The 26306-nt window shown below is 51.3% G+C and overlaps 1 protein-coding gene across 2 annotated transcripts in view; it reads left to right on the top strand.

Moving 5' to 3' along the window:
* Positions 1–26306, top strand: part of JAKMIP1 (janus kinase and microtubule interacting protein 1) — a 128596-nt gene that overhangs the window by 75573 nt on the left and 26717 nt on the right. Inside the window, exons 5-13 of one of the 2 annotated variants that reach the window (XM_029235365.1) lie at positions 389–508; positions 3573–3719; positions 4649–4789; positions 6474–6533; positions 18429–18557; positions 19742–19870; positions 21251–21334; positions 24387–24449; positions 25867–25965. In XM_029235365.1, the coding sequence (XP_029091198.1) occupies positions 389–508; positions 3573–3719; positions 4649–4789; positions 6474–6533; positions 18429–18557; positions 19742–19870; positions 21251–21334; positions 24387–24449; positions 25867–25965 (972 nt within the window). Of the gene's footprint in view, positions 1–388; positions 509–3572; positions 3720–4648; positions 4790–6473; positions 6534–18428; positions 18558–19741; positions 19871–21250; positions 21335–24386; positions 24450–25866; positions 26252–26306 lie in introns of those variants that run through there. The other variant, XM_029235367.1, reaches the window with a different exon arrangement.

The raw sequence follows: 26306 nt of genomic DNA, 5'->3' as shown, positions 1-26306 counted from the left end.
TCTGTTGAGTGTGCTGTGTGCAGACACCACGTGAGGCGCTGGCGTCTCATTGGTGAGTGAGGTGGGCACAGTGCCTGCCCTTGAGGAGCGTCCTGGAACTCTGTGATTGTGCCTTTGTCAGAGATGCTTGGCGGGCAGGGATTGGGATGGGAAGGTCCCCAGATACCACGTTCAGATGTCAGGGAGCCTCTGGAGGGTTTGAGGTCTTGTCGCCTTTGAGATGAAGTCTTTCCACATGTTGCTTGATTTGGGGGAGCCCCAGCATGGCGCATGGTCCTCCTAGTGAGGAGCTCACCTTTGCCCTCAGAGTTTTCCACAAAGGGTCCACAGAGCGCTTTGACTCAGTTAAGCTTTTTCAAAGTATGTTTGTATCTTGCTTCTTTTTTAGGATCAGCATATGGACGAGCGAGATGTGCGGCGATTTCAGCTAAAAATTGCTGAACTGAATTCGGTGATACGGAAGCTGGAAGACAGAAATACCCTCTTGGCAGACGAGAGGAATGAACTGGTAATCAGCCCCCAAGAGGCAGATGGCGCCTTGGGATGCAGGAAAGCAGCCCCGGGGCCACAAACCACGCCCTAAACAGGAAGTTAACGCACAGGCCATCTGGTTTTCTCTACTTTCCTTCTCATTTCTTCCTGATTAAAACTCTAACACTCGTTTGTTGAAGAAACCTGTTAGTGCCCTTGATTCTGTAGGAATTTATCCTGAGCTAACAATCAGAGAAGTTCAGTGAGGGGTATGGAGAGGGTTTTCATTGCAGTGTTGTTTATAGTAGCAACCTAAACCGAACCAAAACAAAACCAAGCCCCACCTAAGTATTGATCAAAATAATTATGGAACATTTATGCAATGAATTGCGTGCAGTCATTAAGAATGATGTTATAGGTACGTTTATTTGCCATAGAAATTTGTTCACAATGAATTAAATGATAAAAGCAGTCTACAGAACAAAAATACATTGTCATCATCGTGGATTTTGGAAGTTGTTTTAGGTGGTGTGATTATGGATAATTTTTATTTTTTGCTTATCTATTTACTTTCTTTTGCATAAAAGTTCACATATTTCTAATTTTAAAAGTAGTGAATGTGAACTTCTGGTTAAAAAAAATAAATCTCTAGTAAAAATAGCAATTTCTTGAATATGTTTAAGTTTGCTGGATAAACAATTAACCTGATTTTTATGTAGTGGTAGTCAACACGTACAAATGTCTTGACCAATGTCTCTTAATATTTCTCTTTATTCTCAATTTTATTATGAAAGTAAGTGTATCAATATATTTGAAAAACATGGGAGATGAAAAGTGTTAATAAGTGTCACCTCTTCACAATTTTAACAGGATCAGAATAAATTCATTTCCTTCCAGTATTTTTAAAGGCAGATTTTTATATGGTTTTCACCAGACTGTACATCTAATATTATGTCTCCACTTTTCATTTAAATATTCATGAGCTTAAAAAAAATCCCTCATGAGAGGCAAAATAGTTTACTAAGTGGATTAGAAAAAACAATAGCTTGCTTGAAACAATGCAAACCTTCTGAAGTGTTTAAAATAAGAATCAATAAGCTGGCCAGCACTGGGACCTTAAAATCATGAGGTAACTTCTGTTGACAGTTTGAGGTGATTCTCACATGTTTTTAATGCTTATGCAAATATTTTGACACCCACGAAGAGCCTTTTTTCTTTATTGTTTTGTGGTTACAAATGGGACATTTTCCCTATGTAATATTGTTCTGCAACTTGCTTTTTTCACTTGCTGTGTCAATTACAGCGCCCCCAGCAATGCGTGAAGATCCGCCTTTGTCTCTGTAACAGCTCCATCATACTCTGTTGTGTAGACAAAGCATGGTTTATTCAACCATTCCTCTACTGGTGAAGATTTAGGCCATTTCGCATGTCCTTGCTGTTGTAAACAATGCCTCACAGAAGATACATTTCTGTCTTTACCGACTTGAACCTTTATTTCTGCAGGATAGATTTCTAGAGGTACAGTGTATGAGTCAAGGTCCATGTTATACTTTAATGGCTACCATCAGTGTTTTATGTTAACTTTCACAGCCTGGTAACCAAAAGCAGGGGTGTGCAGTCAGTCCCTTGTGTTTGGTTCTTGGTCCTGGCACTTTCTGTGTGGTACATCACCCCACCTCTTTGTAGCCAGGTTCTTTGTCTGTGGAATGGGGATGGGGATGGGCCCCCTCCTAGGGTGGTGGTGAGGGCTAAATGAGAGGGGATGCCTGGAAGGGCCGAACATCGTTTTGGACACATGGCGAGTACTTGATAGATGCAGTGGTTCTTGTGATTGTCGTGATACTGATAAATATTTTAAATTGTTTATAATTTTCATCCATTAAAATGACCCTGCGAAGACTATCACTGTGCATCTAGTTCTCATAACAAGTCTCTGAGGCAGGTGCTACCATTATTCCCATCTTGTAGAAGAGGGAACTGAGGCTGAGAACTCGGCCGTGGTCATGCAGCTAGTGTATGTGTCACGGAGGACGCTGTGCTCAGAAGGAAAAAGAGTGGGTGCCTCTAATGGAGCAGCCTCCCAGTCCCAGCTCCCCCTCCCCCTCCCCTGTCATCTCCCATGTCTCTGTCTCGCTGGACTGGCCCCCACACAGCAGTCAGAGTGATGGATTGTTCTAGAAGGCAGTCCTGACCACAGAGTGCTCCTGCCTCAAAGCCCCGGGTGTGGCAGGAGTGTGGCTGCAGGTGCAAACAAATGGCAGAGCTCTCAGCTCCCTAAATCAGACCTCACCATGCCCGCCCCTTCTCTGCCCATCCCCCAGACTCCGTGCTCCCACTGCACTCAGCGACACGCCGTCTTCTTGTCCGTTCTGAACCCCTGGATGTGTGGTTCCCCGGCCTGGCGTGTCCACTGGCGCCTGTCTCACTGTGTTCTTACCTCTGTTACCGTCTTTGTCCTCTTCTCCCGTCTGTTGGACGGTCACCCCATCGTGTCATCCCTTTGACCCAGCTCCCAGCACAGGGCCCGGGCCCAAGAGGGGCTCCCCAGATGCTGATGGGATGAGAGAGACTGGAAGGACACCTCGTCAGTCATAGGGACTGTGCTCAGAGGACTCAGGGCGTGGCTCCAGGGCTGGATGGAGCCCTGAGCCTTGAGGCTGGCATTGAGCAGGGCCAAGGGATCGTCTGTTGTCTGAAAAGTGTTGAGCTTTTGGCTAGGTCTCTACCTGGAGAGGAATGGTGGCCAGGAGGAGCTAGGTAGCTGGAATGACCTTTTTGCATGTGACCCATGACCTCTGGGGGTTATGCCCAGAGGTAAAGGAAGTGTGGAAGAGGCTCAGGCCGCTTGCCGGTGGGGACGACCTGAGGGAGGTCTCTGGGCCTCCGTGTTGGGCTGCACCCCCATCCTGTTGCCCTGCCCGAGGCCCTCTGAGGCTCAGGTGGGAGCCTGCATTTGGAAGCCAGGTGTCTGTGGGCTCTTCGTGGTGTTTGCACCACCCAGGAGATGTGGTCCCGAGCAGTGGCAGCTCCAGGCCAGGGGGCATCTCCACTGGCCTCTGAGGTTGGCTCTTACAGCTGCTGCCCTCTTTGTCTGGCCACAGCTGAAACGCTCCCGTGAGACCGAGGTCCAGCTGAAGCCCCTGGTGGAGAAGAACAAGCGAATGAACAAGAAGAACGAGGACTTGCTGCAGAGCATCCAGAGGATGGAGGAGAAGATCAAGAATCTCACGCGGGAAAACGTGGAGATGGTAAGTCATCGTCTCGGAGTCCTTGTCTCTGCCCGGGCTCCTCCAGCTCCTGGCCCTCACCGTACACGTTCCCTGGGGCCACCTCCTACCCACCTCCCCCAAGAAGCCTGCCGAGCGGTCTCAGTCTGCACCCGTCCCTCCTGCCTCTGTTCTCCACAGTTCACAGCACCGTGGGCGTCTGTGCCTGACGGAGAGCCCGGGGCAGTCAGACGGTGGGTCTCCACCCAGGGTCCTTAGGCCCAGCCCTCATTCTCTCAGCTTCCTCATCTGTGAACTGGGAAGGAAAATATCAGTGCTGTGGGTTTAAGGAGAGGATGGAGTGATGGCGTAAAACATTCTCACAGAAAACCCGGTGCACTGACGAAGCTCAGTACGTGAACGATTACAATTTTGCTCTGAGTGCTTTGAATTTGGGCCTTTTATTTGCTCCAACAAGATGACTGGTCTTTGTGGTCATGGTGGTGTCTTGCAGTTGATGGTTTAAGGAATACTCTGAGGTTCATTGTCTAAACTAGTGTCAGTCATGCCCATTTTACAGCTGAGGAGACTGAGGCTCCGGGAGACAGAACACCCTTCTCCCACGCCCTGGCAGGTCCAGGTGTGAGTGTGTGTCATTACCACGTGTTCCGTGCTCTCTTTTCCCAGCGACCAAGCTTTCCAGGCTTGGTGCAGACATCCACCTCTCCCCACCCCAGTGCCCACCCAGCCCTTCCTGTCAGCATCGGGCACAGTCAGCCACACCTCAGGCCTGACTCCGGTCTGCAGCTGTCCACTCCTCCAGCTTGACGACCAGGGGGCTCTCATCCGTCCCTCCATTCTTCCATCCCATATCCCCAAGCCCACACTCCACGCCCTGACGCGTACGGTGGGTTCCTATCAAGTGTTGTGGATGAGTGGCCCTGCAGTGCCCTCTCTTCCCTTGGCTGCAGAAAGAGAAGCTGTCGGCACAGGCGTCCCTGAAGAGGCACACTTCCTTGAATGACCTCAGTTTGACAAGGGACGAGCAGGAAATCGAGTTCCTGCGCCTGCAGGTGCTGGAGCAGCAGCATGTCATCGACGATCTCTCGCTGGTATGTCTGCATGAGCGTGAGCGACAGCCCTCCGTGGGGCGCATGAGACCCAGACCCCGGGAATGGCAGCAGGGCTGCAGGGCGATGCTGCTGGCAGGGTGGGATCTCACAGAGCTCCTCCTGGTGATGGGCACCTTCCCCCTTTGTTCTTCCAGAAAGCAGCCTCCACTTGTTTATACGACATCACTGGTATCTGGGAGCGGTTTTCATGGCTACTCTTTTTCTCAAATCTTATCCCTAGTTTGCTGCCATTGAGAAGCAGCATCGGTTTTTTAAAAAGAGCCTTCTGGCCTCTACAGAGTGGGCATGATCTGTCCCCAAGAAATCTATTTTCTTTTCTTTTAGCCTAGTTGTTGCAGACTGTGAACTTGAAAACTGGAACCTTATGATCAGAGCAGAATTTGAAGGACTTGTTAAGACTGTGTGTGTGTGTGTGTGTGTGTGCAGGGGATCATTAAGGGGGTTGTATGTCTTAAGTAGGTGGAGTGTTACATCCAGAGAATTCTGCACCTCTTTGTGGAAGGAGCTTAGGAACCAGGAAGGGAGCATCTATAGTGAGCTTTAGTTGCATCTTAGAAGCAAAGTGTGTTCTGCTTGCCCAAGGGGGTATGTGATGCTTCCATTAGTGGATCTTCAAAAAGTAGAAAAGCCAGTGATCAAAATTATAGAAAAGGCTTTGACTGTAATTGTCCAATTCATTTTGCTTTCCTATCTCTCTATCTCTACTCCTTCCTTCACTCCTTCCACTCACCCATCCATCCTCCCTCCCATCCCTCCATCCATCTTCCCATCATCCCCTTCCTCCACCCATCCCTTCTTCCCTCCATCCCACCTTCATTCCAACCATCATCTAATCATTTATCCTTCCATTCATCTTTGCTTCATTACACGAAAGTCTTTATGCCACATAAGATGAAAAAAACACACTCAACAAAACAATGATAGAGTTGAAAGAGGAAAATTAACAGATAAGACTAGAGAAAATGAAGATAGCAGCATCAGTTAAGATCAGCAGGGACACATGGGTGGACCATATGGGCTGTGGCCAAGCACCAGATTTGTCTCTGGGTTTCCTGGCAGCCAAAGAGAATAGGAACATTTGATTAGGAAGGAGACAATTTACTGGTTTTATCTGGGGCAGAATGCTGCCACTCCTGCTACTACTCGATGGGTGCCATTTCTACTGACAAGAACCACAGGTACCCACAGTCTCTGAAGGGTGTGTTCCAGCCCATATAGCAAAGGAAGAACCTGAGAATCAGAGAAATGAGGTGTGTCACCTGACCAGGAGGAGACCCCATGGGGATTTGGCCCCAGCTCTGTCTGAGATCAAAGCTGCAAGCTTTTTTATTTTCTGCTGGGATCACTGACAGCTGATGTCTCGTCAACACTGCCTAAAGTTTTATAGCTTACAGCCCCAGAGACAGATAGGCTGGAGTTTTACAAGACTGGCAAATCTTGGCATTTTTTTCTGGGATGGTCCAAGTTCAGTTAATGGCATGGCTCTGTAGCTGTCAGTTCTGAGAAGCAGCCATGCCTTGGGTGCTCAGAACCTGGACTGACCCAGGCCTGGTGCAGACAGGTAGGCACAGCAGCATTGTAAGTTATGCCCTCTGAAGTCAGCTGGGTTGGTGGATGTGATGTGAGGCTGGCTGAAAATCCCAACAGTTGTGTTTCCTTCTAGGAGAGAGAACGGCTCTTGCGCTCCAGAAGACATCGTGGGAAGGGCCTGAAGCCACCCAAGGTGAGCGTGCGAGGGCACAGCTGCCCTGCTTTGGCTACGTGCCAGGGTCTGCAGGGCGGATGGTCCAGGCATAGGGGGAGAAGCGAGCAATCCATAGAGGAGCCCTAAAGGCAGACACACTCACATCTCTGCATATTCGATGGTGAAAAACCTGTTATAACTACCTCTCAAAGCAACGTGGGGCTGCTTACTGTAATTTATTCATGGAAAATTTACAGATGAATTCTGTATTTAGGCCTCAGGGGCTGCTCACCCAAAATTAAAAACTTAAATACTTAGACCTTTGGAAGGATTTAAAAGATACTTAGTCTTGGTTTATAACATCTATATCCTGTTTTGAAAAATCAGGAGCTTCGGGCTTTTTTGGAATGATACAGAATGCGTTCTTTTTGGAAAATGTGGTTTTGCCCATTTTATAGAGATGGTGTCCAAATGTCCAGTGAAGAGAGCAGAGCTGGGTTTGGAAAACTCAGATGCCCACAGGGACCAAGCTGGAAAGTAAAAGAACAAATTGGTATTTAAAAAGGACTTAGTTTGCATTAATACCCATAAACATTTTTCACTTCCATGAAGCTGTGGGCCTGTTCTCCTTTTTATTGAACCAGATGCCCCTCATGGTTTATCTTTTGGTAGAGATATGGTTGTAGAGAAATATTTCTCTCCTATAAAGAAAACAGCAGTGCAGATGTCTTACTGGATGATCACAGATATATGGCTTTGGTGTCAGGGTGACAGTAGGGAGTGGTGGGGACTGTGGAAAACTGGGCCCAGAAGATCAGCTGCTATAAGAAAGTGAGCCAGGTGGTATCAGATATTCCAGTCATTCAAGAGAAGTGGGACTCCTTATGCATTAGTTTCCTAGGGCTTTTGTAACAAAGTACCACAAACTGGGTAGCTTAGAACAACAGAAATGTGCTATCTCAAGGTTTTGGAGTCTAAAAGTCTAAAATCAAGGTGTTAGTAGTGCCGTGCTCCCTCTGAAACCTGCAGGGGAATCCTTCCTTGCCTCATCTTAGCTTCTGGTGATTTACTGGCAATCTTTGGCTTTCGTTGTCTTAAAGCTGCATAACCACCATCTCTACTTTTGTTGTCACGTGCCATTTTCCCTGTATGTCTCTGTATCACGTGGCTATCTTCTTATAAGGACACCAGTCACATAGGGGTCCACGCCACTACAGTGTGCCCTCATATTATTGCAATGACCTTATTTCCAAGTGAAGTCACATTCTGAAGTACTGGGGGGTTAGGACTTTAACATATCTTTTTTGGGGGACTCAGTTCAACCCGTAACACCTTTATGTAAAATCTAAGGGTTGTAAATATTGGTGCAAATTGTTTATAGTACACTCTGTGGGCCAAATAAAATATATCTGTGGACCGAATTTGGGCACATGGATAAGTGGTTATTTATACCATCTCATTTAATCTTCATAGCAACCCTGTGAGACTGGTGTTATTTTTTTTTTCATTTTAAAGTTACAGGAAGCATATAGATATAAAATTTAGAAATGAGTCAAAGAGGTAAAGTAATTGACAAGGCTGACCTTCAGCCTCAAGTCTCGGGCTCCAAGGCCCAAGCTTGTGCCACCAAGTGAAGTTGAATGAGATACAAATCTCTATGCACTGACATTAGAAACTCAGGAAAGGGAAGTGGTTCAGCAGAACTTGGTTATTTTTAAATATATATATTTTATTATGGAAGTAATATAACCACATTGTAGACTATCTGGGAGACAAGGGGTCCATCACAGCAGTACCTCCCCAGTGCAATCAATGTTGGCATTTTAACGCAATCTCCGCTCCCCCATCCTCATTCTGCTTCCATTTTTTTAAATAATGTAACTGTAGGGCTTCCCTGGTGGCGCAGTGGTTGAGAGTCCGCCTGCCGATGCAGGGGACACGGGTTCGTGCCCTGGTCCGGGAGGATCCCACGTGCCACGGGGCGGCTGGGCCCGTGAGCCATGGCCGCTGAGCCTGCGCGTCCGGAGCCTGTGCTCCGCAACGGGAGAGGCCACAACAGTGAGAGGCCCGCGTACCGCAAAAAAAAAAATAAATAAATAATGTAACTGTAATTGTAGAATACACTTTTGCACCCTGGGTTTTTACTTACTACTACGCTATAAAGCATTTATCCATGTTGTGATGCTGTCGTCATAAATGTGAATGTTCATGGCTACATAATCCATGGAGAGGATGGGCTGTAGCTTTGTTTACCGTCCTGTGTCTGCCGGGCGCGTTTGCCTCCAGCCCCTCACGGTTGTGAATAAAGCTGCAACAAATGTGTCTATGCATAGCAGGCCACTCTTCACGGGCCCGCTCTGCGGGATTCCCTGAGTGTTGAACATCCCATTGGGTGACCACCCTGTCCGTCTTCCTGGACTTCCTTCTTCTGTAAATGTCGCCACAGCGAACTCTTTTTGTCCAGAAAACTGTGTCCATAGTCTGGATCGTTCCCGTGGGTAGATTCCCAGAAGTCAAAATGTGGGTCAGAGGGTGTGAAGGCTTCAGTCAAGAACATTCGCCCCCAGCCCCCCACCCCTGCTTTATAGAAGGGTTGCGTCATTTTGCACAGTTGCCAGTAATGTACACCAATGCCATTTTCACCACAGGACATATGTTTAAAAAGCAACAATCTAAAGGTGTTCAGTTTGTTGCATGAACTGGATGTGCTGCGGCCTCATATATCCCAGAAAGGTTTTCAGGAAACCCACTTTGGAGCCGTAACTATATTTTTCAAACCTTATCAGAATGCCTGGAATAAGAGAAGATTATGTTTCCCCTTTTCCTGTTTCTGAATGTGTCTATGGGAAGGAACTTTACAGAGGCCTAGAATGGGCTTGGGATTTACTAGGCTTGCATGTACAGCCGGCAAGGAGGGCAGCACCTGTGTCCTGCTCACCATGTCCTGGTCACTGCCTGGCACACAGTGGGTGGCCCTAAATAGTTGTTGACTCAATAAACAAATGGCTTTTACTGGAATGATACATTTGCCTGACACTGGGTCTTCTCAGGATGGGGATGTTTGGTCACTGTAATTGCAATAGTTTTATGCCACTGGAAGGTGGAGTTTGGGAACTTCTGTGGGAAATTTCCTGACCTGATTCAGGGTCTTTCCCACTTACTATGACCCACCAGCATCTTTCCTTTTCTCAAGGTTCAGTGTACAGCTGTTTCCCTTATGCTACTACTCAATCCCAGCTTGTCCGGGGCTGGATGGGATGTATATCTGGGTCCATCGGGGACCCGGTTAGGCTTTTAATTCCGCAGGGCTGCCTCTCAAGCTGGGCAACTTCCCTTCCTCCTCTCCACAGGCCGCAGGGATTCAGTACTTTCTTTTCTCTCCTTAAATGCCTCCATCGCACTCTGTCCCTTGTGCATCCACGCACTTTACCACTTTGTCCGGGTCCTTGCATGACACAGTGTCATGGTGAACGCATTGAAGTTTCTAGAATTTTCTGGAAGTCTGACAGCCATCCCTGCTCTCTGGCTGTTGCAAGCCTCCCTGGACTCTGCAGTTCCCCCGAAGGGGCTCCTCTAATTCCACACCCACAGCCCAGTTGCTGCAGAAGTGCTGAGGGCAGAGCAGTGATGCCAGCCCTCATCTTCCAGGGGACCATCCTGTCCCCGAGGGCTGCTGACCTGTCTCATGGGTCTTCTGGGGACAAGACTGGTGTTGGCTGCCCCTGCCCGGGGACCCTGCTAGTTCAGCCCTGGGTGGAGGTTGCAGGAGAACGACCCTGAGCGGTTCCTCGGGCCCTGGCCAGGGAGGGGGACTTGCTCTGCAGAAGGTCTGATCAGGGCCTAACTGGAATCAGAGCCCCGCCATGGAGTGGCGGGTGGTAGGGGGTCAGCCCGTGCGGCCTGGCAGCGGACAGCTGTGTCTTAGGAGAGAGCTGGGCGCGTGAAGAATGGCTAAAATTAGTACAGTTTGCTCATGCACCTTGAAAGTGGGGCTGGGATCTTGGATGAGGCTCAGAAACCGTAGCCTGGAACAGCGTGGGGGTCACACTGGCTCCTAGCTGTGTGGCCTTGAACTCTGGGAACCTCGGTTTCCTGGTTCTTACAATGAACATCACACCCATGAGATTAAATGTAGCTTCTGGCTCCATGCCTGTTGTGTCGTCAGGGATCAATAAATTATAATTTCTCTTTCTCCCTTCATCTTAAATCAGTAGCTTTCTTTTGGAGGGCCTTTTAGATGCAAGTTCCCAGGCCCTGCCCCTCCCCTCCCCCCCCACTCTAATTCACGTCACCATCTTTTAAATAGAGACAGTCTCAGGTAGCAGTGAGGTGGCATCTCGATGCCCTGTAGACAGCAGCCATCCTTTGAGGGGGAGGTTGGGAAACATCAAAGCACCACCTGAGAATAGGCCCTTCCTTGGGTTCAAGCATCTGTTCTGTGGTCCCCTCTCCCAAATGGACCAGGGGTCTGCTGTCACCAGGACACAGTTCACACCTGGGGAGCTTCTGATACGTCACTCCTGGTCAGTGGCTCCTGCATCCATTCTGATAGGACACCTAGGGCCTATCCAAACTTGACCTTGTGCCTCCAAGGCCAAGCCTGCGGCCTTGTGGAGGGAAGGACCAGGGTCCCAGCAGCTGCTCTGGCACAGAAGCCAGGGTGCCGTACCTTAGCCTAGCTGGATGCCAGGCACTTTCCATCACGTGAATACATTTCCCATTTTTAAGTAGCCAAAGGAATCTTTTTTCCCCTTTCTGGTTGTTCCCACTTGACTTTGTTCCTGTACAACCCTTCCCCATGGCTTTGTCATCAGCCTTTGAGTGTGGAGAGGGCTGGATCCTGCCTCGTTCGTCCAGTTACGAGCAGCTCCCAGCACAGCACCCGGCCCACACAGTGGGGCTCGATCACCTTGACTAAGTGAGCTATACTTCCTTTCAGTCCTGCTGGTCTGTGAGGCTCCCCGCGTGGCAACGTGCAGCCGAGGGCTTTTGCTGGGTGTTTCATTCCCTGGACGGGACAAAGGCTTGTCCCTTCCAGGCTGGGCAGCACCCTTGTCACTTGTTCCCTCCTCCATAACCTGGTCAGGCAGGTGGCTGAGCTCCACATCAGTAGTACATGAGGCCCCCAGGAGCTGCTCCAGGCGCCGCCTGCTGGGTTTTGGGGGCTGTTTGGTAAAGGACTCAGGAAAAGATTTGGGTCCTGGAGATAAAACATGGGGACGATTTTGAAGATGCAGGGCAGCTGAGTAGCTAGCCGCACACGCAGTCTGCACTGTCCGGACCTGGGGCAGCATTGCAGGTTGCTGGGCAATGGAGGGGGGAGAGAAAGCAGAGCTGGGGGCCTGACCTGGCTGCAGAGCCTGCCCAGGGCACCTCATCCCGCATAGCAACGCCCATGGGGACATCCAGGCCATACCCGAAGACTTTGGAATAGATAGGAGGTGCTGGTGGTTCTAGGCAATGTATTCTAGCAGGGCAGGAAACCCCAACACGGGGAGTGAGCATGGGGGTGAGCCTCAGTCTTCGGAGAGGAGCCAGCTGAAAGGCGGGTCTGCAGCTCCTGGCCTCCTGCCTGGTGTTAGGAGGGGATCCCAGACCCAGTGCTGAGGGGCTTGAGGCAAAGCTCCCTGATTCCAGACCCTCCTCTCTAGGCCTCTGCTTCCTCATCTGTCTCTGCCATCTTCCTCTGGGCCCTCATCTGCTGTCCTGGGGTTATTGCCACAGCTCCCTGGCTGCTCCCCTGCTTCCAGCATCTTCCTCCCCCGAGAGCTGTTCAGAACGATCTTTTTACGGCACAAGTCTGACCCTGCCACCTTCTTCTTAGAAACTCTCCACTGGTTCCCCATGTCTTCTGGAACCTGGTCCCGCTTGCCTCCTGCCCAAGGCCTGTGGTGGCTCATGTCCTCAGTGGGCTAGGTGGTGAAGGCCAGGGTGGTGCAGCTCTCAGCCCTTCCCATCCCCCCATCTCTCTCGCCATTGCTCCATCATCCGTGGAGCATCTGCCTCGGGCACAGCACAGCGTCAGGTGCAGAGGGATGCCTCCACTCTTGAGGAGCTTCCAGCAAAGGTGGGTCTAAGTAGGTCCAGGAGGTTGGACATGTGTCATGGACATGTGTCATGGTGTCCACAGAGCCAGGAATCCGCTTGCAAGTCAAAGGTTGTCTTTCATTTTTCTTGAGGGTTCAGGTGTAGAGCAGCTCAGAGAGAAATCAGTCTTTAGGCTTATCGCAGAACTCAACAGTTTGCAGATGACTTGATTTCTAGGATTATCTCCCTCTTCCCCATTAGCCAGGATTTTTTCTGTTGCTAGCATCAAAAACACAAAGTCATTTAAACATTTATATTATTTATTAAATTTATTTAAAAAATTTATATAACTGAGAAGTTTAGAATGGTTTCAGGCACGGCTGGATCCAGATGCTCACACGATATTGCCAGGTACCTGTCTATCTCCATCTTTCAAATGTACTTTCCTCTGGGCTGACCTCTTTCTCAAGCAGGCTCTCCCATGTGGTGGCCCAAACAGCTTTAGCAGCTTCAGGCTGGCAGTATACCTGTCTAGCAACCTTTGTGGCCAGAGGGTGTCTCTCCTTAGTGGTTCCAGCAAAAGTCCCAGAGCTGGTGCTCCTTAGCTCAGCCTGGTCACAGGCCCATGCCTGAACCAGTCCCAACTCTGCCTGGGTGGCAGCTCATTTGGAAGGATGACTTAAAGACTTAGCACTAAGTTGCATAGTATGACATGGTTACGTAGCTCATATCATGGCTACTTTGAAAGTAGCAGAGTATCAAACATTATTGAAGTTAAAATATATATGAACTTGGCTGTGTATATTTTTTCTTTTGTGAATTAATGTTGCTTTACTACCTTTTAATGTTGCTTTACTACCTTTCAAATTACAGAAGTTTTACTTTATAATGGTAAGATATGCCCTTTTTTAAACCCTCCATTAGGAGGGTTTTTTTCTTTTGATCTTATGCTTAGAGAAGCTTCTGCAAGAAACACAAGGCCCTCGTAGATGCCGCACGGGTGGGAAACTGAAGACCTCTCTAGTTGCAGTTTTTCTGTTGGATGATGGTTTCTTTAGGTTCGTATAAATGATAAAAACAAACACTTACAGAAGAATTGCTGAGAACCCATGAGTTTAACTAGTCCGGGGCGTGTACAGGGTGGACGGGGATCAATAGAGAAATTTCCCAAGCCTCCCCGTTTTGGGCTCTGGTCGTGAAGAAGCCTCTCTCAGCTTCGTGGTTGCTAGCGCTGTTCCCGGGGGCCCTTGTGATCATCCAGGGACCCGGGCCCATGGAATGGCCCCGACAGCAGGGCGGCTCAGGGAACCTGGGGTCTGGGAGGAAAGCCCCCAGAGAATAAGCCAGCCTGGAGGCCGTCCTCTATGACTGACACGCCCAGGCTCGGCCCCTGGAAACCGGCTCCTCTCAGCCCACGGATCTGCCCCAGAGCTGGCATCCCTTTTAATAAAGGTGCATCTTCCGGAGTACCTTCATTCTCAGAGCTCTGCAGCAGAGAAGGAAGACGGTGGGCTTGTGTGGTCGAGGGAAGGACAATGCTCTGGGGAAGAATCAGTGCTTCCTCCTAGGACTTGAGAGAGGCCTGGAAATTGATGGCAATGATATGGCCTTCGGCTCCCTCGACACACACGGCTAGCGGGTCCTGCAGCCCCTCCCCGCCATGGAGTATATCCTCTTTGTGCTGTACTTCTCCTTTTTCCTCTGTCTCTGCACCCTGGTGTGCCTGTACTTTTCTGGCTGCCAGGAGATGACCTATAAGCATGACGGTGAGTGGCCAGCTTTGGGGGATTGGTTGTGGCCATGTGAAAGTAAGTGGCTATGATCGGGGAGCTCCTTCCTGTGACCACGATTGTTGGGAATGACACAGATGAGGAGAGAGGAGGCTGAGAGAGGCTGGAGTCAGTTGAGGGGTTGTTTATTTGGGGGGTGCCTCCCCTTTTCCTCTCCATCCCATGTGATCTGCTAAGAATGAGTGTCTATTCAGCACGTAAATGGAGAAGAAGTGTTTATTTTTCTGTCATTTTTTGCCCAAACTGCATTTCAAGCATTTGGATTAGTTAGTGAAAAGGTGTCAGCAAGGCGAGACTTTGGTGGTAAAGAAAATAGAAGTCTGGAGGAGTGTGCCCCTTTTATATAGAAAATGCACTTGGAATGGACAAAGATGGAAATTTTATGCTCCTGAAGTGTCTTGTCTTAAGAAATTCCCAGAGAATTTTTGAACAATGGAGGCTCCAAAAAATCGACGGTTTCTTTCATGCTTGACTTTTTTTAAAGCCCATTATGAGCCGAGCATTTGAGGAAACAGTATTTGCAGGTGATTTTCCTCTCCTTCCTTGGAGGCTGGTGTGGTATTTTGTGTATATGAAAATGCAGTGGAAGGCAGCGTTGCTTAGTGTCCAAGAAGACAGCCACCAGATTTTCACTTGAAACATTAAAATGTCTTTTTCTATCTTGTTGTTTTATTAATAAAGGCATAAATATACATAGTACATTCTGGCTTCCCATATAATACAGCCACTTAAAAAAACTAACTCTCAGAGGAAACAAACTAACCTCACCCATAAGTTATACAAGGTTGGGGGCAGGTCATAGTCAGCTCACTGCTGCCCTGGAAATTGTATGTGCTGTGTATTTGTGGATTCATCTCCTTTCTGATTGTAGGGCTATAATTTGAATGTCCTTTTGTGTTTGAGCCCCACTCTCAGAGCTGCTTCCTCCTTCCCTCACTGCAGCATGCTTCCTAGGGTTCTTGGTCTCTGGGGCCACATGATACTTCAGGGGGCTCCACTTGAGTCTGGGCAGGTCTGCTTTAAATGCGCGGCTGTGGCGTCTGTAGTTAATACACTGTATTAGGGCTCAGTAATTGAGTACTTAACTCGCAGTCCCGCAAGTTTTCAAACAGCGGGTTGTCCTAGGTAATGGAACACTGAGTCATCACCGCCCAGAATGGCCCATGACGCCTGCAGTGAGTGACCACCACGCAGCATGGCGTCCTGGTCGTGCGGAGACTGTGAGGCTTGATGTCTCCTGGGGCTCCATCGGTGTGCCAGGCAGGGCCCTCCCCGCATCACCGCTCACTGCCACTCAGCACAACAGGCCTGTCCCCAGAGGCCTAGCAATTAGCAGTGTTTACAAGAAATGAGGTCAGCTGAGTGGCTGCCCAGAAAAATAAGGAGCCTGAGGCTCGGGTGAACTGCGTGTGCGCAGAGGGGCTGAGCGCTGTAAGTGCATCTGCCATCAGATGTCATAGCCACAGCTCCCTGGAGATGGAACATCTGGGACATCGTTGACACTTGAACTCAGGTGGGGTTTCTCAACCCAGGGGCAGGGGGGATTTGAGTGTAGGACTGTCTCCTCCAACCTCCACTCAGAAAGGAGCCTAATAGGGCCTCACATTCCTACCTGGTGGACTCACCTGGGGTGCACAGTCAGGTGGAGGCCCAGCTGATGCTGGCTGCATGAATGAGGGAAGGGAGGTCACGTGCAAACCCGACACTATTTGTGGGTAAACAGGTTTGTTTGGCATTGAGTTCATTGCAAATACTCATTGAACAACTGATATTTCTTGAGTGTGTCAGGTCCTGGGCTACAGTGGGGAAGAGAAGAGCCCAAATCCTTGCTCTCATGGAGCAAAATCCCTGTCCTCATAGGGCCTATATTCTAGAGGAGAAAGACAGCCAATAGACACATAAGCAAAATATGTCTTACGTTAGGTAGTGATGAGCACTATGGAGAAAAATAAAGGAAGGAGAGCAGAGGTTGAGGTGGGGATAGGTAGTCAGGACTTTGATGTGGTGGTCAGGGAGGTCTTTTTTAATGTTACATTTGTGCAAGGACTTGAGGGAAGGGAGAGAGAGAGCATTGTGCATTCGGCGAAGAGCACCTAGGCAATGCAAAGGCCCTGTGGCAGGCATGTGGAAGGTGCAGGTGTGTGCTTGGCAGTGCGGCTGGAGCCCAGTGGTGAAGGGCATGAGGCCAGAGCAGAGTAGGAGGCAGGTCCTGCAGGGCCGGTGGACTGCAGTGTGGATTGACTTTTACTGAGGTATGGTGCAGAGCCGGTGGGCTTTGTGCAAAGGACCAATGCAACCTGACTCTTGTTTCAAAATAGTTCATCTGACCACCAGGTTTTGGGACAAGGGCAGGAGCCGGAAGGACAATAGGAGGCAGTTTTTAAAATTTCAGTGAGAGATGATGGTGGCTTGAGCCAGGAGGGAGGCGCTGGTTCCTGGAGGATTGGATTCCGGGCTGAAGATGGAGCCAACAGGATTTCTCCCAGAGGCGTGAAACATGGGGGACGGGGCGGGTGGGGGGGGAACCTAGGTTTTTGTCCTGAGGAACTAAAAGTATGGAGCTGCCGGTGACAAGCACGTTAGACTGTGGGAACAGTTGGTTTGGGGGTGTCCACTAGCCACCCATGGAGCTGTTGAGGAGATTATTTGGGAGTTCACGGGGCAGTACCTGCCCCTCCTGTATTAAATAAACAAAAAGGAGCACAGGGTGAAAGCAGTTTGCAGAAACACGAATGCCAAATGCAAAGCCATTGTGGGTGACAGCAGTGGTCAGGTGCCTTCAGTAAAGCCTCTTGAGAGACACTAACCGTACAAGATGACAAAGGAGCCCCCTTCTTCTCCCTTCCTGAATCTGAATTATTTCCTAATCATGTTATTGATTGTGGTACGAACCACATTTTTCTTACATCTGGGCACATGAGATTGTACACAAGCATTAGCTCCAACAGAGTGGGAGGCGCCCTGCGCATGTGGGGAGCGCCCTGACCCCTCCCTCTGTGTGTTGCGGGGTGCGGGGGGGGGGGGGGGGGGGGAGGGGGATCTGGGAGGAGCCGGTTCAGATGAACGGGTAGGAGCCTGGGCTTGGCTCTGGATTTAGTTATAGTTCTTTCTTCATGGTCAAGAGCATTCATTGATGGTAAAAACAAATAAAAATCCTTCTCTGAGGCTATTTTGGGGAAAAAAAGCGCCAGTGTTTCTGGACAAGGGATGTTGATCTGGTGATTGTGAGTTGACATCTGCAGCCCCAGGGGACAGAAGCTCTTTGTGGTAGCGACCAGGCCTGGTTTTGGTCTAGTTGGAGCCCCCAGGCCCAACCTAGTGTCTGACCCATAGAAGGCGCTCAGTCAGGTGTTTGCTGAATGAATGGATGAATGAATGAGTGAATGAAGCCCCATCTCCTGTGATATTTGGGGTGGGAGAAGTGCTGGACAGGGTAACCGGGAGGCCAGCACACAGAGCATTTAAAATTGCCTCTGAATCTGAATATTGGGTGTATGTGGGTCTGTTACACTCTTCCTTCTCATTTTGTAAGTGTTCCAAGTTTTCCATGACAGACGGTTAAACTAAAATTGCCTCACGGGGAACGTCTGGTGAGGACCTGGGGCCCACACTTGTCCAGCTGGAGTCCCAGGGTCCGCCCGTGGACAGCCTGCCTCACCACCTTCCCCTGTGTCTGGTCTAGAACACCATGTCTCACGTGGCTCCCCTCCCCTCCCCCTCCTCAGTACAGCAAGGATGCTGCTCACTCGTACTGCCCTGGGCATGGTGCTTGGTGACCTCACTTTGTGCCCACAGGTGAGGTGGGGGGTCCCATGTCTGTCCGATGGAGAAAGTAGCTGGCGCTCAGAAGGGCCAAGGGGCTGACTTGCAAAAGGTCATCAGCTCATGCGCCTGGAGCCAGGTTGGGCCAGCACGCTCTGTGGCAACCCTCCACCCTGTGACCACCTTTGGCGCCCCTTCTCCCCCAGCAATCACACACAGGCCCTCCGACCCACCTCCTGGGATGCCCTGTTGGCCCAGATGCCCATCGTAGCCCCCTCTGCCCCGGGGAAGACGGGATGGAGGATCCAGGTGATTCTGAGTCCCCTCCTCATGTCATGCAAATTGCCTTTTTCAGAAGCATGTTGTGGAGACATTTTTTGGATTTGACGAGGAGTCTGTGGACTCGGAAACATTGTCAGAGACGTCCTGCAACACAGACAGGACGGACAGGGCTCCGGCCACGCCCGAGGAGGACTTGGACGACGTAAGCGGACCTCACCCTGGGGATGCTTGTACAGCGCCTCCCGCCTCTGGCCGCTGCAGGCATTGCTCCCTCACTGTGAGGCACGAACCCTGCAGGACCTGTGTGATCATAGTCCAGCATCCAGGAAAGGTGGTCCCCACTTTCACAGGTTCCGAGAATGGTGATGGGGGCGCTGGCAGCACGTGGGGGCCCCTTCCTTCCCCAGCACGGCTTTCACACAGGAGATCCGTGGCCACTGCGTTGTTGCTTACCCTTTGTCATTGAAACTGCTGAGTGGCGGTCTGTTCCTCGTCCCCCTGTGCTAACACACGCACATGCGTGCACACGCACACAGACACACACCACCCATGTATATGAAGATGGCATATCATTGTAGGAGAGGATCCAAACAGCACTGAGAAGGGTAGAGAGCAGAGTGAAAGCCACCTGGAGCCTCTCATCGTGGCTCAGCACCCTCACGCTTTCCTGACTCTCCATCTGTGCATGCCCGCGTCCGTGACCGTGGCTCTGGTGAGCTGGAGCCACAAAGGAGGGAGGAGCAGCTTCACTCTCCCCCACCTCCCCCACCTGGTGGGATTCACTCAGGAAACCCCATGAAACATGATCACGTCAGACACAAGCTTTTTGATTTGCTCTTTTCACCAAGAATGTGTAACAGGCATCTTTTGACACCAAACACTGTGTTGCACATCACCCTCTGTCACGAGCAGATCCTCATGGATCTGCACGTGCCTCTAACCTAACAGGCCCCGATGAGAGGTGTTACACGGATTCCAGTTTCTCACAACTGCGGCGATGCTCTTTGAGTGGTTGTTTCCTTAGGAGAAACTCCCAGAATGAGGAGGGCTCCTCGTGCTGGGTGGGAGGGGCGCCCTTTACAATGTAGATGCTCACCCGTGCAGTCTTGCAGTCGGGGCGGGCTCACCCTTGCTCGCCTGCATGTGACTGAGTGATTCCCGGGGTTCAGGGAGCTCCTGGGAAGGGCGCTGACGGCAGAGAAGGCATCTTGTCCCCAAGCCCTTCACTCCAGAGTTCCAGTTAGGTCCTGGCAGTGACCGGGTCATTATGTAACTGTTGGCAGCAGTCGTGAGATCTGGACATGTGCTTTGCCTGACTTGACCCTGGCACCGCAGTTCACGTCAAGTCACGCACTTCCTCGTGCTTTTCTTTTCCATGGCGTTAAGACTACAACCCGAGAAGAGGCTGACCTGAGGTTCTGCCAGCTGACCAGGGAGTACCAGGCCCTGCAGCGAGCCTACGCCCTGCTTCAGGAGCAGGTGGGGGGGACGCTGGACGCCGAGCGAGAGGCCCGGGTAGGTGCGGCGGGCGGGGCGGCGAGCGTCTGGGCAGAGGCCGGGTGGCTCGTGCCCTTTCTGGCATCGGGATTCCATAGGGGTGCTGAGCGAGGATGGGGCCGCCGAACAGCTTCCGCCGTGGCAACATTCCAGTGTTTAGAAAACCGGACGGGGGCTATCTGCGCATCCCCAGTGTGACAGTGGAGCTTGCAGAAGGAACGCTGCCGTCTCACACGTGTCGTGTGCGCCGTCCATTGGCAAGAACGGTTTCAGAATTTAAGACTCAGTGATGAAATCAGGCTCACTGTTAAACAGACTTCCCTCTCTCCTGGCTGAGGAGCCCTCAAGCACGTCCGTAAGGAGCCCAGGCAGAGACGGTCGGGGTGTCCCAGCCCACACGGCGCTCTGCTGGACACCCAGGTCTGGGCCACGCCAGCCCTCGTGCTGGGCTGAGCTCTGCCTTGTAGTAATGTCCACTCACTGGCCATCACCCCACCTTCAGGAGTCACACAGACCAGGGTCTGCTGGCCCTCCCTTCTGAAGGCGAGGGGGACTCCCAGGGAGCACACCCGCTGGGGCCAACGTTTCACCCCAGCGCGTCCCCGTTTCATTCCCACAACAGCCCCGTGAGGTGGGAGGTGGCGAGTGAGGCTGGGGGAAGGAAGCTTCTAGTGCTACAATAGCATTCCACCTGTAACCGATAGACTGGAGGAGGTATACTGCTGGAAGTGGTTTGGGCTGAATCGTGGTTTTCATTAAAAATTTCATCTACTTGCAGCATTTAAAAGTCAGGAGACTTCACATAGAAATTCCGATTCTTGGCTTTTCTTGAGGGCTCAGAACACCTGGCAGAACAGGGCTTCCCGTTCCACATAGTCCCATTTGGCCACAACCGCTGAGTGGCAGTCCCCCTGAGATGGGACATGTGCCTCTGGTTTGCCACAGTCCCCACCACTCCCTATTACCCCACACCCAGTTGGCTCCCTTCTTTATAGTACCTGCCTGGTCCTTGGGGTATTTTGGAATTCAGCCCTTGTTCTAGGTGGCAAAGGCCCACGAGATGGGCTAAGCAAGCATGAAAGTGTTGCCGGCATTCGTGATGCAGCCACTGCACTTGGTCAGCTGGGCTGGGACCTGATGTGAGTGAAGAAACTGGCCCCTTCTCCAGTCTGCAGACTTATTTCTAAACTGAGGGGGTAGCACTGACAGCCTCTCAAGACCTTGCAGTTCTTACACACGTCACACCTGTAGGTGACAGAGGAACCAGGCAGGCCAGTTTGCACATGTGCTCCTAAAAACGGACCCGTTTCTTAGGACTGGATCCTGCAGCCTGGTCCTTTCCACTCTCCTGTCACCATCCAGGGTGACATGCTCACTTCCTGGTCTTTTTCATTTCAGACTCGGGAACAGCTCCAAGCTGATCTGCTGAGGTGTCAGGCCAAAATCGAAGATCTGGAGAAGTTACTGGTTGAGAAGGGACAGGTGAGCAGAAACGGTCATGTGTTCTGTGGCTGTTTACATTTCTGTTCCCTTGGTGGTGTCCCTGGGGCCTTGGTGCCAAGGGGACTATTCTGTGGATCTGCATCGTTCACTGCGGAGACAAGAGAAAAAAACACTAGCCGAGACCAGGCGAGAATATCCCAGCTCACGCGCCTCTTTACTGAGTTTTTAAAAATCAGACACGTTATGAGATCCTGACTTGGCTTTTTCTTTGTTTGTTTGTCAAATGCACAAGAATAGGAGACAATTCCAACAGTAAAGTGGTCACCAAAATCTTTTCTGACTTGAATCTGGAAGAAAAGCTGGCGTTGCCTATGAGGATTCAGCTGTGGAAAAGAACTGGTACCTGCAGCTAGCTCTGAGCGACGGCAGGCAGAGGCGGCCTCGGGATTCCATGCGGTGACTGCCGCATAAAGATCTGGGCCCCGAGCTTCTCAGATTAGAGTCACCTCCGTTTGCGCTTTCTCTGAATTTGGTTAGGCATGAATTCTCTGAATTTGAATTCATTGCATATGTTGACAGCAGGACACAGTCGAGAGGCAAAACCTGGGCCCAGAAACATCCCCTGGGGTGGGGGGACCCTGAGGGGCTCTGGGTGGAGGTCCAGCCTCTCAGAGGGTAGCATCTAAAAGCAACATGAACCCAGGGGTCAGTACGGGTGGGCCATGCTCTCCACGTCAGAACTCTCTGTGGAAAGAGATAACCGGGACTTCTCAGTGGCTTACCACAAGATTTCTGTCCTACTTGACGCGCTGCGTGTCCTCCTGTAGGCAGAGGGTCTCCGCTCCATGTGGTCACTCAGGGATCCAGCACTGGAGGCAGCGCCATCTTGTACTGGCCTATCCATAGCACATCCTCCTCGACAGGGGCCAGGAGAGGCTGTTCAGTGCCTCAGCCTAAACAGGCACATTTCCTGCCTCTTGTGAGGGTGCCAAGGAGTGTGTGGGCAGGTGGAGTGTGTGGTGGCACCACTGCCCCAACCCCAGGGCAGGAGGTGACCTGAGGAGGTCTGGCATGGGCTACTAGAGGCCCTACAGTGGGACACAGGGAGTGGGGAGGTGGGTGTAAGGGAAGGGGTTGTAAGAGGCTCCAGGAGGGTTAACGGGGGCTCAGGAAGAGCTACAGAGCAGATGGCTTAGAACTAACTCTGGTGTCCAGGCAGTGGGATGAGGGCTCAGGTTGTGACTCAGATTCAAATGGAGGCAGCTGGCTAGTAACCGGAACTCAAGCCTGCACAGAGCAGTTCACCGTGGCAGCATTTATGCAGGACTGACTGGGCACAGGGTAGCAGCCAGCCCCTGGGAGCTGGTCACGTAACCATGGTCCAGAATCCTCTGCGGAGGCAGGAGTGCAGTGCAGGGCACACGCTGCAGCAAACCCGCCACATTCCAGCCCCACCACTGACCTGTTGCACAGCCTTGGGCAAGTTACATGGTCTCTTGTGCCTCAGGTTCCTCATCTTTAAAATGGGGCTGATAATAGTACTTAACACATAGGGGAAGGGGAGACTCAGCAGCAGCTGGGAGGAGTCCAGGTGAGAGATGAAGCTGTTTTCAGACTCCTGTTCTAACCTGCCGTTGACCTCATCTTCCCTCTTCGAGGCTGAGCTCACAGGTTGTAACTTACCTGACCACAGTCTACGAATAAGTTAACCTCCTAACTGAGGGTGCTAGGCCCTGTTTGTGGGCCCACTCTGCCCTCAGTTCCTGCTAAATGAAGAGGCCAGTTTGGGACAGAGCACATGGCCATTCATTTTTTGAGCACTTACGAGAGCCCTTGCCCTGTGCCAGGCTCTGTGCTTGGGGTATAATGTATCAGTTAGCTATCGCCGCCTAACAAATCACCCCAAAACTTAGTTGTTTACAATAACAAAAATTTTATTTGGCTACAGTTTTATGGGTCAGCAGTTTGGGTTGGGCTCAGCTGGTGATTCTGCTGCTGGTCTCACCTGGGGTCATTCTAGAGGCTTCATTGTTGGTAGATCGATTGGGGATAGATGGCCCCAAGTGGCCTCTCTGTCCTGTCTTTGCATTGGTGCCAGCTGTTGGCCAGATTCTTATGGTCTCTCATCCTTAAGGAAGCTACCCTGGCTCCTTTACCTGGTGGTCTGGGGGTGGGAAGAAAAGGCAGGTCCCAAAGCACAAGTACATGCCATGCCTCTGCCTGTGTCACATTCACTAATATCCCAGTCACCAAAGCACGCTGCAGGCACGCCCAGCCTCGAGGTTACAGGAAGAGATGCATCTCTCCATGGAAGGAGCTGCAGAGTCACATTGCAAAGGGGCACAGAGATGGGATGGACGTTGCCAACAACCTCCCACAGGAAAAAAGATGAATGGAGCCGGCTCTGTCCTCACAGGGACTCAGCCTCGTGGGACCTACACGTGTGTCAGCCCAGGGACGGTGCAGCCTGATAATGTTGGGTAGAAGGAAGGGAGGAAGAAAGTTCCCTCGTGTACTCCTTTATCCATCCCCTGGCGTTTATTGAGCACCGGCTGTGTGCCAAGCACCATGCTAGGCACTCAGGATGCTGGTGTAAAGACAGACTTAGCACCTTGTGCTCCTGGAACTTTCCTGGACAGGACTTGTCCAGGCAAAGAGACTTGGTTAGGGCGTCACGGGCAGAGGGTCTAGGATGAGCAGAAATGTGGTACTGTAATGACTCCAGGTGTGTTGAGTGTGGGCAGACCCTTGGGGTGCGGCCTGGACGCTGGCCTGCGGGCCGCAGAGAACAAGCCAGGGGAGGGTCTGTTGGGGCCAGCTCAGTCGCCGTACAGGTGCTTTTCTGTCAGTGATACAGACACACTCCCTGTGCTTTAAGGAACGTGAGAGGTGGAGGAGGGATGCGCCACAGACCCGCTGGTTCTCTTTTTCAGGTTTTGAGGGATGATGCGATCATTCTAACTGCTGTCCTTTTCTCTGACGTTTTCATAGAAAGTTCCATACGAAGTGACCTTTCCCCCTGCCACTTTATTTGTTACTTAACTGTCTGTTTGCTTCAATGAGTATGAACATATTTAGTACTTTTCCTTAGGATTCCAAATGGGTTGAAGAGAAGCAGCTGCTCATCAGGACAAACCAAGACTTGCTGGAAAAGGTATGAGCCACAGACACCCTGACCCTCTGCAGGGGATCATGGAGCCCCCGTGGACTTCAGAGGCCTGCTCTGGCCGCGGGAGTCTGACCCACGCCCCTCCTGGGGGCTCCGGCCTCTGGTCCTGGTTCTGTCCTCTGGGGCGGGGTCCACAGAACTGGTTTAGAGCACCCTGCAGACAGGATTGGGGCTGCCCATTCTTCTGATGCTGGGCTCCCAGGCCACCTCTGCCATTGCCTTGGGTTCCAGACCTCCTCCCCTGCCTGCTCCCCGTGCATGGGCCTGAGGCACTGGTTGGCAAGCAGGCCCTCGGCGGTCATAGTCCAATTCATGGACCGGAGGCCGTGGCGCTGGCAGAGCTGAGCCTGGCCTTCCCTCTCTGGTCATGGAACTTTCTGATCAAGGAACTTGCCAGAGCTCTTCCGTACTAGTGGAATTGGACCTGGGTTAGGCCGTAGCTTCTAAGCATCCTAGAATGCCCCAACTGTATGAGCCCAGCCTTGCCCCCTTGGGTGGGGGGCCGCGGCCCTGTCCCAGCTCTGCACTGGCCCGCTGTGTGGCCATCCATTGTCCCGTGTCTCTCCACAGCATCTGGGGCATTGGGACAGGACTGGTCATTGTCCTGTGAGGCAGCCCTGTGCGTTGGGAGAGATTTTGTATCCTTGGTCCTGCTCGCTATATTGGGAGACACGGAAAGCTCTCACAGTGTTTCCAAATGTCTCCCGGGGGTGGGGCAGTACCAGCCCAGTAGAGACAGGAGGGAGTAAAGGTGACCGTGACCCACCGGGGCCCTCGTTTCCATGCATTGTCTTAGTCTCACCTCAGGCAGCCTAGTGGGGGGGCTGCTGTTTGCCTCTAAGGTACCAACAGCTATGTAGCTGGCCCAGGGTCTCCCAGGGGGGTTGGGACCCAGGCCATCCCCCTCCCAGACTGTGCTTTGGGGAGATCTGCTACCATTCGGGCTCCCCATAGGAGCACTCTGGGGAGTACAGGGTGACTTCCTGCCGGACTCTGGGTGGGCTGACTGGGGGGCCGGGTCGGAAGGAACTCAGACAAGCTTGGGGATCACTCTTGCTTCCCCCACGACTGACCTTGGGGACGGGACTTAATCGCTCCATGCCTCAGTTTCCCCACCATTCGTGTATTCAGCAAACATCTGGCCCCCGTGCTGGGCCAGGCTCGGGGCCGCAGGGGCGCAGCAGGCGCGGCCTCCATCTGTGCCATCCCCAGCTCCCGGAGCAGAAAAGGCCTTCTTCACCCACTCGCTGAAAGCCTCCCCTTCCCACCCGCCCCCTGGTGACAGCCCCTATGTCCTCAGGCCAACACCGAGGGGGTCTGTGATCGGGGGACACATTCTCATGGCCCCTAGTGAGAGACAGTGGTTCTCCCACCCGTTAACCCACAGGTGTTTCTGCTCCAGATTTACAGGCTGGAAATGGAAGAGAACCAGCTGAAGAACGAAATGCAAGACGCAAAGGATCAGAATGAGCTGTTAGAATTCAGAGTGCTAGAGCTCGAAGTAAGAGACTCTATCTGTTGTAAACTCTCAAACGGAGCAGACATTCTCTTTGAGCCCAAACTGAAATTCATGTAAAGTCCCAGATGTTTTCAAGCATGTGTAAGGGGACGTGTGACACTTGCTTTCTTTTCTTTTTTTTTTAAATCTGTATGTTCAGAATAATTTCACTGCCTTAATATGTTCTGGAGAGAATGCTCACCGAAGTCTTTGGACATGTACCAGAGCTAATATATTTATTGCCTACGGCTTGTTTTTGCACTTAATAAAATAATTTGTTTTTGCAATATTTTGCCTTTTTTATTTGTGTTTCATTTCCATAACTACTTCCTTCTTGCATGCAT

This window comes from Monodon monoceros, unplaced genomic scaffold, assembly GCF_005190385.1.
Source record: "Monodon monoceros isolate NGI ecotype Baffin Bay Population unplaced genomic scaffold, NGI_Narwhal_1 Super_Scaffold_20, whole genome shotgun sequence".
In the NCBI taxonomy this organism is placed as follows: Eukaryota; Metazoa; Chordata; class Mammalia; order Artiodactyla; family Monodontidae; genus Monodon; species Monodon monoceros.
The sequence above is the reverse complement of the archived record's forward strand: the minus strand, read 5'-3'. Positions and strand labels throughout refer to the sequence as shown.